The 13,019-nt window shown below is 38.2% G+C and overlaps 1 protein-coding gene across 1 annotated transcript in view; it reads right to left on the reverse strand.

Annotated features, from left to right (window-relative positions):
- skic8 (SKI8 subunit of superkiller complex) overlaps positions 1-13,019 on the reverse strand; it is a 63,834-nt gene that overhangs the window by 15,806 nt on the left and 35,009 nt on the right. Inside the window, exons 7-10 of the mRNA XM_076302815.1 lie at positions 10,152-10,245; positions 5,574-5,667; positions 4,534-4,626; positions 1,070-1,148 (exon numbers count right to left, since the gene is read on the reverse strand). Of these exons, the coding sequence (XP_076158930.1) occupies positions 1,070-1,148; positions 4,534-4,626; positions 5,574-5,667; positions 10,152-10,245 (360 nt within the window). The remainder of the gene's footprint in view (positions 1-1,069; positions 1,149-4,533; positions 4,627-5,573; positions 5,668-10,151; positions 10,246-13,019) is intronic.

The raw sequence follows: 13,019 nt of genomic DNA on the forward strand, positions 1-13,019 counted from the left end.
ATATTGTCACAAGTTGGCAGAATAGGCAACAGGCCGATGTGCGTTTTATTTGGAGACTGTTTTGCGAGACAGAGACTGAGTTTGCTGCTGATATTCTGGGGATAGGCTACAACATAGCCAATGTACAACTTTAGCCTTTTAATATATTTGCTGCATTAGATCAGTCTTTCTAGAACAGGCAAGGGCTTTCTAGCCTCACGTCAGCAGCGCTGCATCACCCATATAGCCTACATTAAAACAATCAGCGGATGGTGGGCGGGTGCGGTTTTGAAAATTGGTCAAAAAACTTTGGTGCTGATGGATGGCTGATGGATGATAAGTTTTGCTATGCAGTTATGGTTGAAATAATAGCCCATCAGCGCATCTCTAGTGTGTGTGCCTCTCTCTCGCTCAGAGGGGAGGGAGAGGCTGAGGGTCGATCCAGCATGGATTCTAAACTCTGTGGTTGATAGGATCTACAATTAGGTGTTAACAATACTACTACGCTAGGTCGAAGTACTCCCAAGTGCTATTGTGCCACACATTGTAGTTCTCCGGTTTATTCGCTTGGAAAATCGCCACGTTTCATGTTGCGTGGCCGTAGCATTTCTATCAACTACTCGTGCAACTGTATTTAAGTCGGGAAAACGTGGATGTTTTTGATTACCTCTACGTTTAGTTACCGTCAAAGGCCGCTAGCATAGCAACATGCTAACACAGTCCAGCCACGCACCAGAGCGTTTGAGTGCACGTACCGACACGGGAGAGGTATGACTCAACTCGTGAAAGTTAAGGTAAGAACATATATTACTACTGACATTGGGTGGCGTGTTCCTTTAACTTTCGGGAACTATTTGAGGCTTCCATTAGCCGCCATTGTTGAAAAAAAAATGGAACATTAGCGTCAATGGAGTTGTCGCAACTCTACCTTTATATGGCTCTGGTACCGGCCTACTAGCAGTCAACATCTGAAACTCTAAAGCACAGATGTTTGAATAACGCAGTAAAATAAGTCAGACAGGAAACAGTTTTCAGGAATGACATTCTCTAAAGTTACATATGCCTATGAAACAATTTAACAGGCTCTTACTTGGTCCTGGTGATCAAAGAATGTGTTCACACACATTCTGGAGCTCGCATCCCAGACTTTTACACTTTTGTCAGAAGAACTGGTGGAGGAAATCAAAACATGAAATTAATCCAGTGAATCCACTCAAGCAGGTCTACATTGGGGGAGAGTGGGAGTCGGGCATATAACAGTTTCTCTAACAATGGCTCACCAATGCATTATAATAGTGAAAAGATTGTTCCTGAATCCTAATTAAAAGACTTAAATCTTCAGCACATATTTAATATTCATTAGATGATCAAAACGTATTTGCTATTACTCCGGACACCTCAACAAAGCATCAGGTAGCGACAAGAAACTGATTGTAATGACAATTAATTAATTCATTGAATAAAAATTAATGAGGACTAGGTTTTAAGTTTTATTTTAAGACTATTCAACCATTTTCATAACAAACAGTGTGAAAGTGAAAGATAAAAATCACTGCACACTTATCACTATTAACATAGTTTTTTTAAATGTATTTGGACAGGCTATCTGCACATTTTCCAAGTGCAAATTTAAAGACTTTTAAGACCTTTTCAAGACATCTAAATGGAAAAATTAAGACTATACCATGGCAAAAAAGATACAACTTAAAACAGTTTTATGCAATAGTTTTTTTTCTACTAATTTTAACACCCACCCCATTTGGGATGTCTACAGAAGTTACCAAATATATTTTGGTGAAAGAAAATAATTGTGTGTGAATTACCTTCACAGCTATGAATGCCCAATTTTAGGGTCTGGGCTGCTTCTTTTGAAGCTGGCTGTACATATTTGGTTGTGCTTACTGGCTGAGGCTGTTCTTCACCTGTCTGTAGTAGCCTAGGCTACTTGCCAAAGACATGTTTACTGGACTGGATTCCCTTCAATAGTTTTTTCAAAGGTAGACTAAGCTATTTAAATATTGTAATAGGCCTATTAACTTAGGCATCTATTGTCCCATAGCACAGCAAATCAAAGGTAATCCACTAATTTACATTTTGCACACCAGTTGTATTTAAACCAACCAAAGATTGACTGAAACATTGTAAACCATTGACTTGTTTTAAAAAAATGTATGGGAAAAGTTAAACCCCCTCCTCGCATGTTCCTGCTGAAAAACTGCTGGTTTCATCTCAAGCACGCACATATTATGAATACAATTACAGATGCGTTTTTTTTATGTAGCCAGTCGCCGACATTCAAAATACAAAAAAATATGCGGTTATATTTCACAACTTTTGTAAAGTACTGGGAAAGGCTGGCAAGCAAGCTGCAGCTAACTTAGACAGATTTACTTAGGCTAGGCCAGCAAAACACGCTGGAGAGATGCAAACAGATTAACTTAATGTGTATTTCCTCCTGATTGAGAAAACGTTTGTTTTCTTTTTCTGTCGGTCCGTGGTTCCTTTATAAATTGCGCAGCAGAAGCACCATGCATAATTTAACCAGCAGTCTTCACGCCCATAGTTTGTGAAACGATGCTGCGTCCGAGCAAAGATTCTAGAAGCCCAGCGCAACTCCAAAAAGGAGGACACATGAACGTCCGGCTTGAGGCTGCGCTGGACAGGACTTTTAAAATGTCCGGCCTAAATCCGAACGTATGGCCACCCTATCGATAACTGGCTTACCCAGCTCTTTCTCCCGCTCACTCTACCGCTCGCGTAGGCTACCTAGGCCTACATATCTCTCAGGCCTCGGCTATACCACGAAAACGTAAGGCATATTTTTACATATTCTTACCATTTTCACACCTTTAACGACACCCGTGAAAACATCTTCACTCTGCAACCACTACACTTCCTCCCGTAGCCTTATAGTCACTTATACAATTCCGTTTTAAATATACGAAACCAGATGGAGACATTTCACTCGCTCTCTCACACTCGCCGGCGGTCCCATACACAAATGTAATACCTCCTTTTCGAAAATTCAAGACATTCCAGACAATTTAAGACTTTTTTAGGCCTTAAAAACCGAAAGTTGTATTTAAGACTTTTTAAGACTTTTTAAGGACCCGCGGGAACCCTGTTTGGAGCGAACAACGCGTTTCATCACTCTGCACCATTACCCACTCCCACAGGTGAATAAATCAGGTTCAGTGTCACATGACCTTGTTGGGTGATATTTACATGACATTTTAATACATTGCTAATGTAAAAATAGAAGCCAGTGTAAAGTTCATAAACAACACCTCTAGGAATTAAATAACAAATCACAATATCAGGACAGGGGCATCACAATAAGACAGCATATTGTTATACATTGTTAATACAAAAATAGAATCTGTAAATAAATAGCCAGTGTAAAGTTCATAAACAACACCTCTAAGAATTAGTTCATAAGTTCTTAAACATTATAAGTAGTTCATAAGTTCATAAATCACACCTCTAAGAATTAGTTCATAAACAACAATCAGTAGTTCATAAGACATGCATCACATTAAGACAGCATTACCACTATTAGTTTGACTATATATATAAAACTTGTTTTGTCAGCCAACTTGTAACTGGAGATTCTTGGTACGTAGAACTGACTACTAAATCTTTGATATTTTTACCCCTTTTAAAGCAATATCGGGGTTTGGTTGGTAAGTGGATCAGCCTAGGATCACATTCAAACAGTTTCCAATGTTTATTTATAATTCTTTTCACCTGCTTAGAGGTTGTTCAGTACTCAGACACAAAAGTCTCAAAGGTTTCAATTGCCTGTTTAATCACGGTCTGGTCATATCCTCTTTCTGTGAATCTTTGAGACATTTCTTTGGCTTTGACCTTAAAGTCTTCCTCATTGTTACAGATTCTTCTAAGCCTTATAAAGTGACCATAAGGAATATTCTTAGTTACATGGTCAGGGTGGAAACTTGATGAATGAAGGATAGTGTTCCTGTCAGTTTTCTTCCTATAAATTGAGGTCTCCAATTTATTGTTATTGACCATAATTACAGTAGATCTAGGTCCTAGATTCTAGGAAATTGATGCTTTTACAACTATATTCCATAGTGAACCTCAAAGTAGGATATGTCCCATTTATGTATTCGTTAAAAAGGCTCAATTCCTTTTCAGAACCAGTGAAGATCAAAAAGATGTTGTCAATGAACCGTTTAAACACAAGGAGGTTTCGTCTAAAGGGATTGTTGTTAAATATGTGTCTATCCTCCCATAGGCCCATAAATACATTTGCGTAGTTGGGTGCAAATGGAGATCCCATATTCATCCCTTGAATTTGTAGGTGGTACTTGTTATTGAAGATGAAATAATTTAATTTCAAAATAAACTTTGTCATCATCATTAACAGTTCCACTGGAAGTAAATCATTCTTAGTTGTAAGGTAGAAGTCCATGGCTTCCAAGCAACTTTCATGGGAAATATTCGTATAGAAACTCTTCACATCAAATGTCACGAGATCACATCCAATGTCACTTAAACAGTCTAATATATTCAACAGAGATTTAGATTTACCTGGATACAAAGTGTGTGTCATCAGGGGAAAATGCAACATTCAGGACCCAAGAAGCATGGCCACTAAGTGTTCCTGCCAGATTGGCGTGTTGCCTGTAGAGCAAACATCTTTATGACCAGATTTGTAAATCAACCCACAAAAATACACAGATATCATAAAAACATAAACATGGACCTAAAGGTCCTACATATTCAATTAGGAAAAGACAAAAGACTTGAGTAAAGAATTGGCTTGATAACCAATGCCAGTCTTTCACTTCTGGTATAAAAGGACTACTTAGCAAGTAAAGGTTATTAGTTGTTAGAGGCAAGGCTTTGAACCAGAATGTTTTCCCAATTGGTTCGTTCCAAATGGAAACAGTATTTTAGCGTTTTCGGTTCAACCCTTAAATTTGCGTTCCTGAACCGAGCAAAAAGAGAACAAAAAAAAAAGTTCCCGAACTGGTTAATAACCTTCCAGGTCAGCTGCGGGACATACTGCACAAATAAGTAGGCTGATCATTAGGACTTTAAAATTATATTGTTAGTCTACATAAAACATCAAACATTAAAAAAGCACTATAGGCTACATTATGTAAGTGGCATAACTGTAATTCTGACATGCCTACACACAGACTTTCTATAATTATTCTGGTGCATGATCAAATAAGCAGAGTTCATTTGACATTTTACAAGTTTACAGGCTTTTATGTCTACATGTTTATTTGTCTTGGTGTGAGTGACTGAGTAAATGTAGACTGATTCATATGTGCTTCCACTATAGTCTCCCAGTGCCCAAAACAAATTTCTCTATCCAGTGACAACAGCTTTAAATATATTTTTCTACCTTGGGACTATGTGCAAGTGGTCTTTGCTACAAAGTTTGCTTACCACCTGTCTAAAAAGTTTAAATGTTAATCATAGAGTTGAAATCTGCTGTATAAACATCACCTGTAGCAAAATATGTCTGAATTTTTTTGTAAATTACAAAGATTCTGTTTGCTTCAGAAAAAGATACAGATAAGGAAACTCATGAAATGACCCCTTTCAGTTAAACTTACACATCATAAATCTTAATGTATCCATCATCGGAGGCAGTTACTAGGAGTTGGGAGTCTGGTGAGAATGTAAGGGATCTTATTGGCATGGCGTGACCTGAAGGAGTGAAGCACAGATTGACAAGAACATCAAAAGAGGAATTGATTAGTGGAAAACTTGTTGGAAATATGTTTTTACCCCCGACTTTTTATGCATACTAGTGATGCACTGGAGGGCACAGGTATAGATAATATTGCTGAAGTGCTGAAAATATCTACGCACACACATTGCGTGTGTAGGCTAAAGTGAGATTTCCACCTTCTCTTCCTCTTTCTGTCTCAAATACACATGCACACCAGAGTTGATTGGATACAAAAATATCCCATCGTAGGGGACAAAGCTTATCCAAGTATAAAAATAAACAATAAAACTTGTTTTAAATTATCCAGATGATGACCTAAATGATGCTTCTATTTCATAAAACACCTGACGTAAGCAAATAGATTCTAACCACAATTATGGGGTGCTCAGCTCACTCTTTGATTAAAACAAAAATAAGTTATTTGCATGCATATTATTACCACGCTTCACAGGCTTTTACAAAAAGCCTGTAGGGTAATTCAGTTTAGTTTATAATTAGTCTATATCATAATATTGTGCAGCCTTTGCTTTTTAGCTTTTTATCAATTCTTTGTCTTTTTATCAATTAGTGATTGCGATCTTTTGTTCAGATTACACCACCGAAACTTTTTTGATGGTCAGCAAGAAAAGCAGAGATAATATCGGCAAATACATTGTTCAAGCTCACTGTAAGAGAGATAAATGTGAAGGATAGGCACGTGTGTGTGTGTGTGTGTGTGTGTGTGTGTGTGTGTGTGTGTGTGTGTGTGTGAGTGAGTGAGTGAGTCAGTGTGAGAGAGAGAAAAAATGAAGGGTTGTTTAGGCTATTTTGTTTGTACAAAAGTTTCCCATTGTAATAGGCAGTTTAATATAGCCTATCCTGTTTTAGACAAAGCTACATTGACTGCACTGGATTGTCCCATGAATTTAAAAAACTTTTTTATTAGTATTTGTAAAATAAGGAAACATCACTACTCCATGATGTGGATGCAACCACGTTACTTATCATTAAAATAAGCAATTTGTGGGTTGGGTCGGATCGATGTTTAACGCATATTTTGTCAGGTCAGGATTGGATCTCCAAAATGAGGTAGGCGGGTGTGGGTCATAAAAAACCCTGACCCATGCATCACTAATGCATACACATTGTACAGTATCTAAGGTAAACAATTCTAATTAGACATTTAAGAATCAAGTTATGCTTTTCATAGTCACAATATCTGGCTAGGAGGTATTACAATTAGGCCTGTCAAAATAACTGATTCATTTTGATTAATTAATTTGAGAAAAAATAACCGATTTAAAAAATTAGTGCAGATTAATCGATTCCGTATGACCTTTGACCCCGAGCCGTTCTAGTCAGTAAAAATTAGACTGTAAAATGAAGGAGAGAGAAGAAAACGTGCTGCCTGGATCATTGATTGGAACATTTACTCTTTAAAAAACGGCCTGATGGTGGTCTGCAGCAAGGAATTTGCATATCATCAAAGCAGTTCATCAACTCTATAGTCGCACATCAATGCAAAGAAATAAGTGTTGACATTGAGGGGAGTGTTAATTTATTTTCATTGTGTCCCCTAGGTTATATCTGTGGCCTGAAATGCCTTGTATGTGAAAAAAAACTTCTTCCAGAAGCACTTTTGAATTTATTTCCTCAGCATATTAGGTCATATCATAGATTATTATGGCAATTATTTGAACAGTGAAAATAATAATAAAAGAGTTTTTGAACTTTAATGTCACTTATTCTGATTATTCAATGATTCATTTGAACTTAAATATGTAAAATACTTTCACAGCAAAAAATATATATGCGATTAATTTAGATTAATTAATCACATAGTATGTAATTAATTAGATTACATTTTTTAATCGATTGACAGCCCTAATTACAATGCTTTAACATTTCATAACTGTTGACTGATATGCGAGTCAATTTGGTGTTGCACTCCGAACCAAGGCCGGACGGGTACGGTAGTTCCAACGTAAAGTACTGGAGTCACAGCAGGATGAACCCGCACATCAAACACTGCTGATTTAATTATGTATACTTAATAAAGAAATGGTAAAAAGGGCTGCCATGTGAAGAGCATCATCAGTGCAAACATTCTTAAAAAGGATACACCCTTATATTTAATATCCTAATTGGATGACAGTTGGATGAATTGGATGAACGTTGGAGTTGTCACTCAACCAAACTCCAAGTTGTAAAGGGACACGTTTTTCAGAGTTGCAATTGTATACAAAGCCTTTGGTGGGGCAGATACAACAAAAAAACAATAACCTATTATTAATATTTCCTATTAATTGCACTCCAGTGTTCATTCAAGAGTCTCAGTTGTCTCTGTGTGCACCCTGTGTATTGTAGTCCACAAGGACAGTACAGTATACAGTATGTTCAGGGCCAAAATGCCCGACCACAGGGCTAGATAGTCCCCCTTGTGGAGCATTAACACCCAGCAGAGCTGTAACTCTCGAGTAGGGCTGTAACGATATGCGTATTGAAACCGAAATTTTATTTTGGCAGAAATGCTCGTGCGCAAGGCTTCACGACACCAACCTTGCTCCAGCGGCGAGATCACAACATGATTGGCACAATGTATTTCACATGTCGACTTTTTTGCTGCGGAAGGCAGACAACTGCCATATTGGTGTTAAAAAATTAAATAAGTATAAGTATAAATACTCTTTTGATCCCGTGAGGGGAAATTGGTCTCTGCATTTATCCCAATCCGTGAATTAGTGAAACACACTGAACACACAGTGAGGTGAAGCACACACTAATCCCGGCGCAGTGAGCTGCCTGCAACAACAGCGGCGCTCTGGGAGCAGTGAAGGGTTAGGTGCCTTGCTCAAGGGCACTTCAGCCATTCCTACTGGTCACAAGTCCGAAGCACTAACCAGTAGGTCACGGCTGCCGCATTAGAAAGTCTCTGGATTAATCTGATCGTGATATCCACCAGAAGTAGTGGCTGGCATAGCACCACCAATTCTCTTGCCAATTGGTGGTGCTATGCCAGGCATGTTAATAGGACATAATGATTATCATCATCATGATATCCAATATTTCATAAATTTCAGATCAATCAGTCAAAGCATAGAACATTTCTGGCACATTTCCTGCTTGGCCAGATGGTGGCGCTATGCTAGGCATGTGAATTACAGATGTGAATATAATCACAATCATGCTATCCAATATTTTGGTGGTGGCGCTATGCCAGGCATGCCCATTGGGTGTCTGAATATCATCATAATCATAATATCTATACATGAGATGTTTCAGACCATGCTTGGCCAGATGGTGGCGCTATGCTAGGCATGTGAATTACACATGTGAATATCACAATAATGATATCCAATATTTTGTAAAGTTTCAGATCAATCAGTTAACCCTCTATACCCCATAGTGGCCGAATCTATGTGGAGACATTGGAGAGGCTTGACAGGTATTGTAAGAACCATTCTGAAAGCTGTGATGGTAAATAGAGGTTTTCATTGATTATTTAAAAAGGGTATGAATAATTTTGGACATTCCATTTTTCATAAAATTCTAAAAAAGATGAAAACACTTATTTTTCTGATTCCATGTTTACCATATTGTCTTACATATTGTCTAACATACTGGTCAAGAGAAAACCAACATTAAATCAATATTTGCCAGAGGTATGAATATTTTGTTCCGAACTGTATATATATATATATATATATATATATATATATATATATACATACATACATACATACATACACACACAAAATCTTCATTAATCTTAATTCAATGATCAAGATGTACATCCCCAACCGCCCACTGCAGTCTTCTAAAGAGTGCCTGCCGTAAACGCTAGGTCAAATTCCTGAGTTGCCCAGTGCTCTTCATTCCTGTGAGAGTTTTGGGTGTTTTAAGAGGGGTCTAAAGGCATATCAGTTCAACATGCACTTAGTTTATTAAGCGTTTCTTATGCGTTTGTATATTATAGTATTTGTTTATTTTCATTAGGCTATTGATTTAATTGATATTGTTGTTTATTATTGCTATTCTCCTTGATCTAGTCTTACCAACTTTTTAAACTGTTTACTGTTTAATGTAACTATTGTATTGTTGTTATTTATATATCGCTTTGGACAAAAGCGTCTGCCAAATCCCATAACTTTAATCATAAAAACACACACACACACAGAAACACAAAACTGCCCAGTGCATATCCAGGTGGACTTATCTGTTCTTCACATGACCCTATACCTCCTTTATCGTAACTGTGTGTCCATGTGTGTGTGCGGGTCAGCGTGACAGTACATTAAAATGTACAAAACTATATTAACACCTCCATTGCTCTGCTTAATTAAAATAAAATGAATAAGGTATAAACCCAACTGTGGCTCAAAAATTTAACTGAACCGTGGATTAGGTGCATCGTCACACCCCAATGAGACAGTTGTAACAAAAGAACAAACACTTTAATGGTCTTTTAAAATATAATTACCTTCAAGAGTGTGGAGTAGTTTCCCAGTTGCAATATCAAAGATGTTAATGATTCCATCTATGGCTCCACTCGCTAAGTACTTTCCATCTGGGCTCTGAAAAGAATATCACATCCCAAACAAAGTAATAAACAATGAGGAATCATTTAAAATAGATTGACCAACTGCATTTATTCATTTAGCAGATGAAGTGAATTACATTACAAGGGCCTTTGTTCCCCGAGCGACTTGGGTTTAAGTGCCTTGCTCAAGGGCACAACGGTGGAAACCGGGAATTGAACCCACAACTTTTCAGGCTGCCGCAAGCCAGCTCCTTAACCACTACACTATCACCGACACAAATAAATATAAAGAATGTCGTCAGTAGTGGTCATTTGCTCGATTGTAAAGCCACAGATAAAATAACTTGCACTAACAAAGACTAAATAGTGTAACACTGATGTAAGTGACAATAGCCGCAGACCAACTATCGAGTCAGGCAGAGCTAAGGCTATATTCGAGCCTACAGCCCTTTTTACACAGAGATCACGCAAAATTTGCGGGAAGAGGAGGCTTCTTTTTGCCGCATCGTGTGTCTAAAAACGAGGTGAAAATTTGCCGGCCTGCTGATCTGTTCAGGACCATCTAGCAAATTAAAACGTGACGTGCAACAGGAGTGTGGAGTGATAGTCGTAGGCCTTATGAGTGGGCCTTCAGATGCAGCAGGTGTGTGATTTTCAAAACCATTGCGGAAGAACTGACTGCTATGTGTTGATGCTTAGAATGTCTAATGGATTCTTGCAATCAACGTCTTTGGACAATACAAAGTAATTTGGAAGGAAAATTGAAGAGAAGCAGGGAGCAGTTCAGATAAATGACTCAATGATCTTAAACGCAGTAGACGAAGACGCTTGGCTCTTCTTGGTGCCATTACGCAGAAACATTTTCAACCGGAGCAAAACAATGCATGAATGTAGGCCTAGTTCGGCGAGTCACATGAAACACAATTGAGACAATAGCTTGACCATATTGGACAACTGTAAAGCCTTATCATAGGCATGTTACATTCATGGCATGAAAAGTGGAACTTGTTGAACGAATTTCATCATAGATGACAAATTACGAAGCCGCTAAACATTTTAAACTTGCGCAAAACGGCATGAACCCAGCATCGGCACGTCACATAAAACACAAATTGAAGCAATAGATTGACCAATAAATTGGACAATCCTACTGCAAAGCCTTTCCATATAGGCATGCTACGTTTATGACATAAAAAGTGGAATATAAACGCATTTTATCACACATCTGACAATTACGCAGACATTTTAAACGGAGCTGCCAGCTGTTAGTGATTTAACTAATTCCTGAGGTCTCAGCGGAGTGCTGACTTGCGCGTCTTTTTTAGATGGTGAACGTAAACGTAAGCATGATTTTCTGAACTGGGGATTATCACTAATTTTACACTCATAACTTTTGACAACTGAAAACAAAATGTCATACAATGAACAGAAAGCCTGCTTAATCGCTATGTAGCCTAGTCTAGCCTGTTAATCAAATTAATGTATGAAAATAAAAGTTGTGGCCCCGGCTGTGGCGCGACTGGCTGGGGCACCTGCACCGTACGCCGGCGACACGGGTTCGATTCCCGCCCCGTGGTCCTTTCCGGATCCAAAAAATATAGTTAAAAAAAAGAAAATAAAGGTGTTCCCTGAAGATGTGTCAGATGTAGCTACAGTTAAGTTATGTTGACCATTCATCTACAAATGTTTTTCTTATGGATGCCAGAAACTTCATATTACACTATGATAGCTTGCAAGGGTGAAGCCTGTTGTCGCAAGTTTTGGGCAAGGTCCACAGGCTACAACAAAGGAGTGAAACTTTTCTGAATTTAGTCAGACCTATGTGATAGAAGAATATTGCAAGGCTATCTCTAACTACCTCATATCGAGAAGAATGCATGACAGAAATAACAGTGGACGAACTATGGATAACTGAGGATAACTTGTAGACCATAAAGGTAAGAGTTCATTGTCCTTAAGTTTAGCTATGTTTGCCATGTCCAGCTTCTAAATGTTAAGTACAGTAGTTTATAATGTGATAATGTAAAAGCTTGCTATGACAGACGCTCAATGAGTTCATGCTTTGTTTTATCGCTGGATTTAAGGATAGCTTATTATGGCAACCCATTGCATTCCGACCTACAGTCAACTCTAGCAGGCATTAAATGACTGGAAGCTTTGTTGATTTAAAGGTTGTCGTAATGTGTGGTCTCTGCTATAACTGCTTTTGATCAGTCAGATTTTAAATCTCCTGTGGTGGGTTGGACATATGTAGTGTCATCAAAAATGTTGGTCTCATCAATCCAAATTACTTTGTTCCAGAAGTTCTAAAACTTGTCTAAGTGCTATTTGGCATATTCTAAGTATGCCATTTTGTGGCATTGTGGAATTCTGTTCAAGTGCCTCCTTATTGTGGATCTTGAAACAGTCACAACACTTTCTTGTAGTGAAGCTTGTATTTCAGCTGAAGTAGCTTGAGGGTTTTTCTTTGCATCCCAACTAGGGATGCACGATATATCGGCGGCCGATATATTATTGGCCGATAAGTGAAAAAATGAAAATATTATTATCGGTCCGATAACAGAATTCTGGCCGATAATTTGCGCCGATATTTAAGCCTAATTTAGGCCTACGTAAGGTCCGTCTGGCTACACTGAGCTACTTGAGCTTGGTTGGCTATACTTTTTCCTCAATATTATGTCAGCGGTGTGAATGTATTTCACCACTCTAACAAAATCTGTGGATATGCGTTCATTTGGGAATCTGTGCATCTGAAAATCGTCTCGTGAATGATCCGCCATTTAACCTTACCAGAGCGGAGCTCAGCCC

Source organism: Alosa pseudoharengus, unplaced genomic scaffold (genome assembly GCF_046254945.1).
Source record: "Alosa pseudoharengus isolate Yale_2024_CS ecotype anadromous, Long Island Sound unplaced genomic scaffold, YU_APseudo_1.1 YU_APseudo_1.1_scf_10, whole genome shotgun sequence".
NCBI lineage: Eukaryota > Metazoa > Chordata > Actinopteri > Clupeiformes > Clupeidae > Alosa > Alosa pseudoharengus.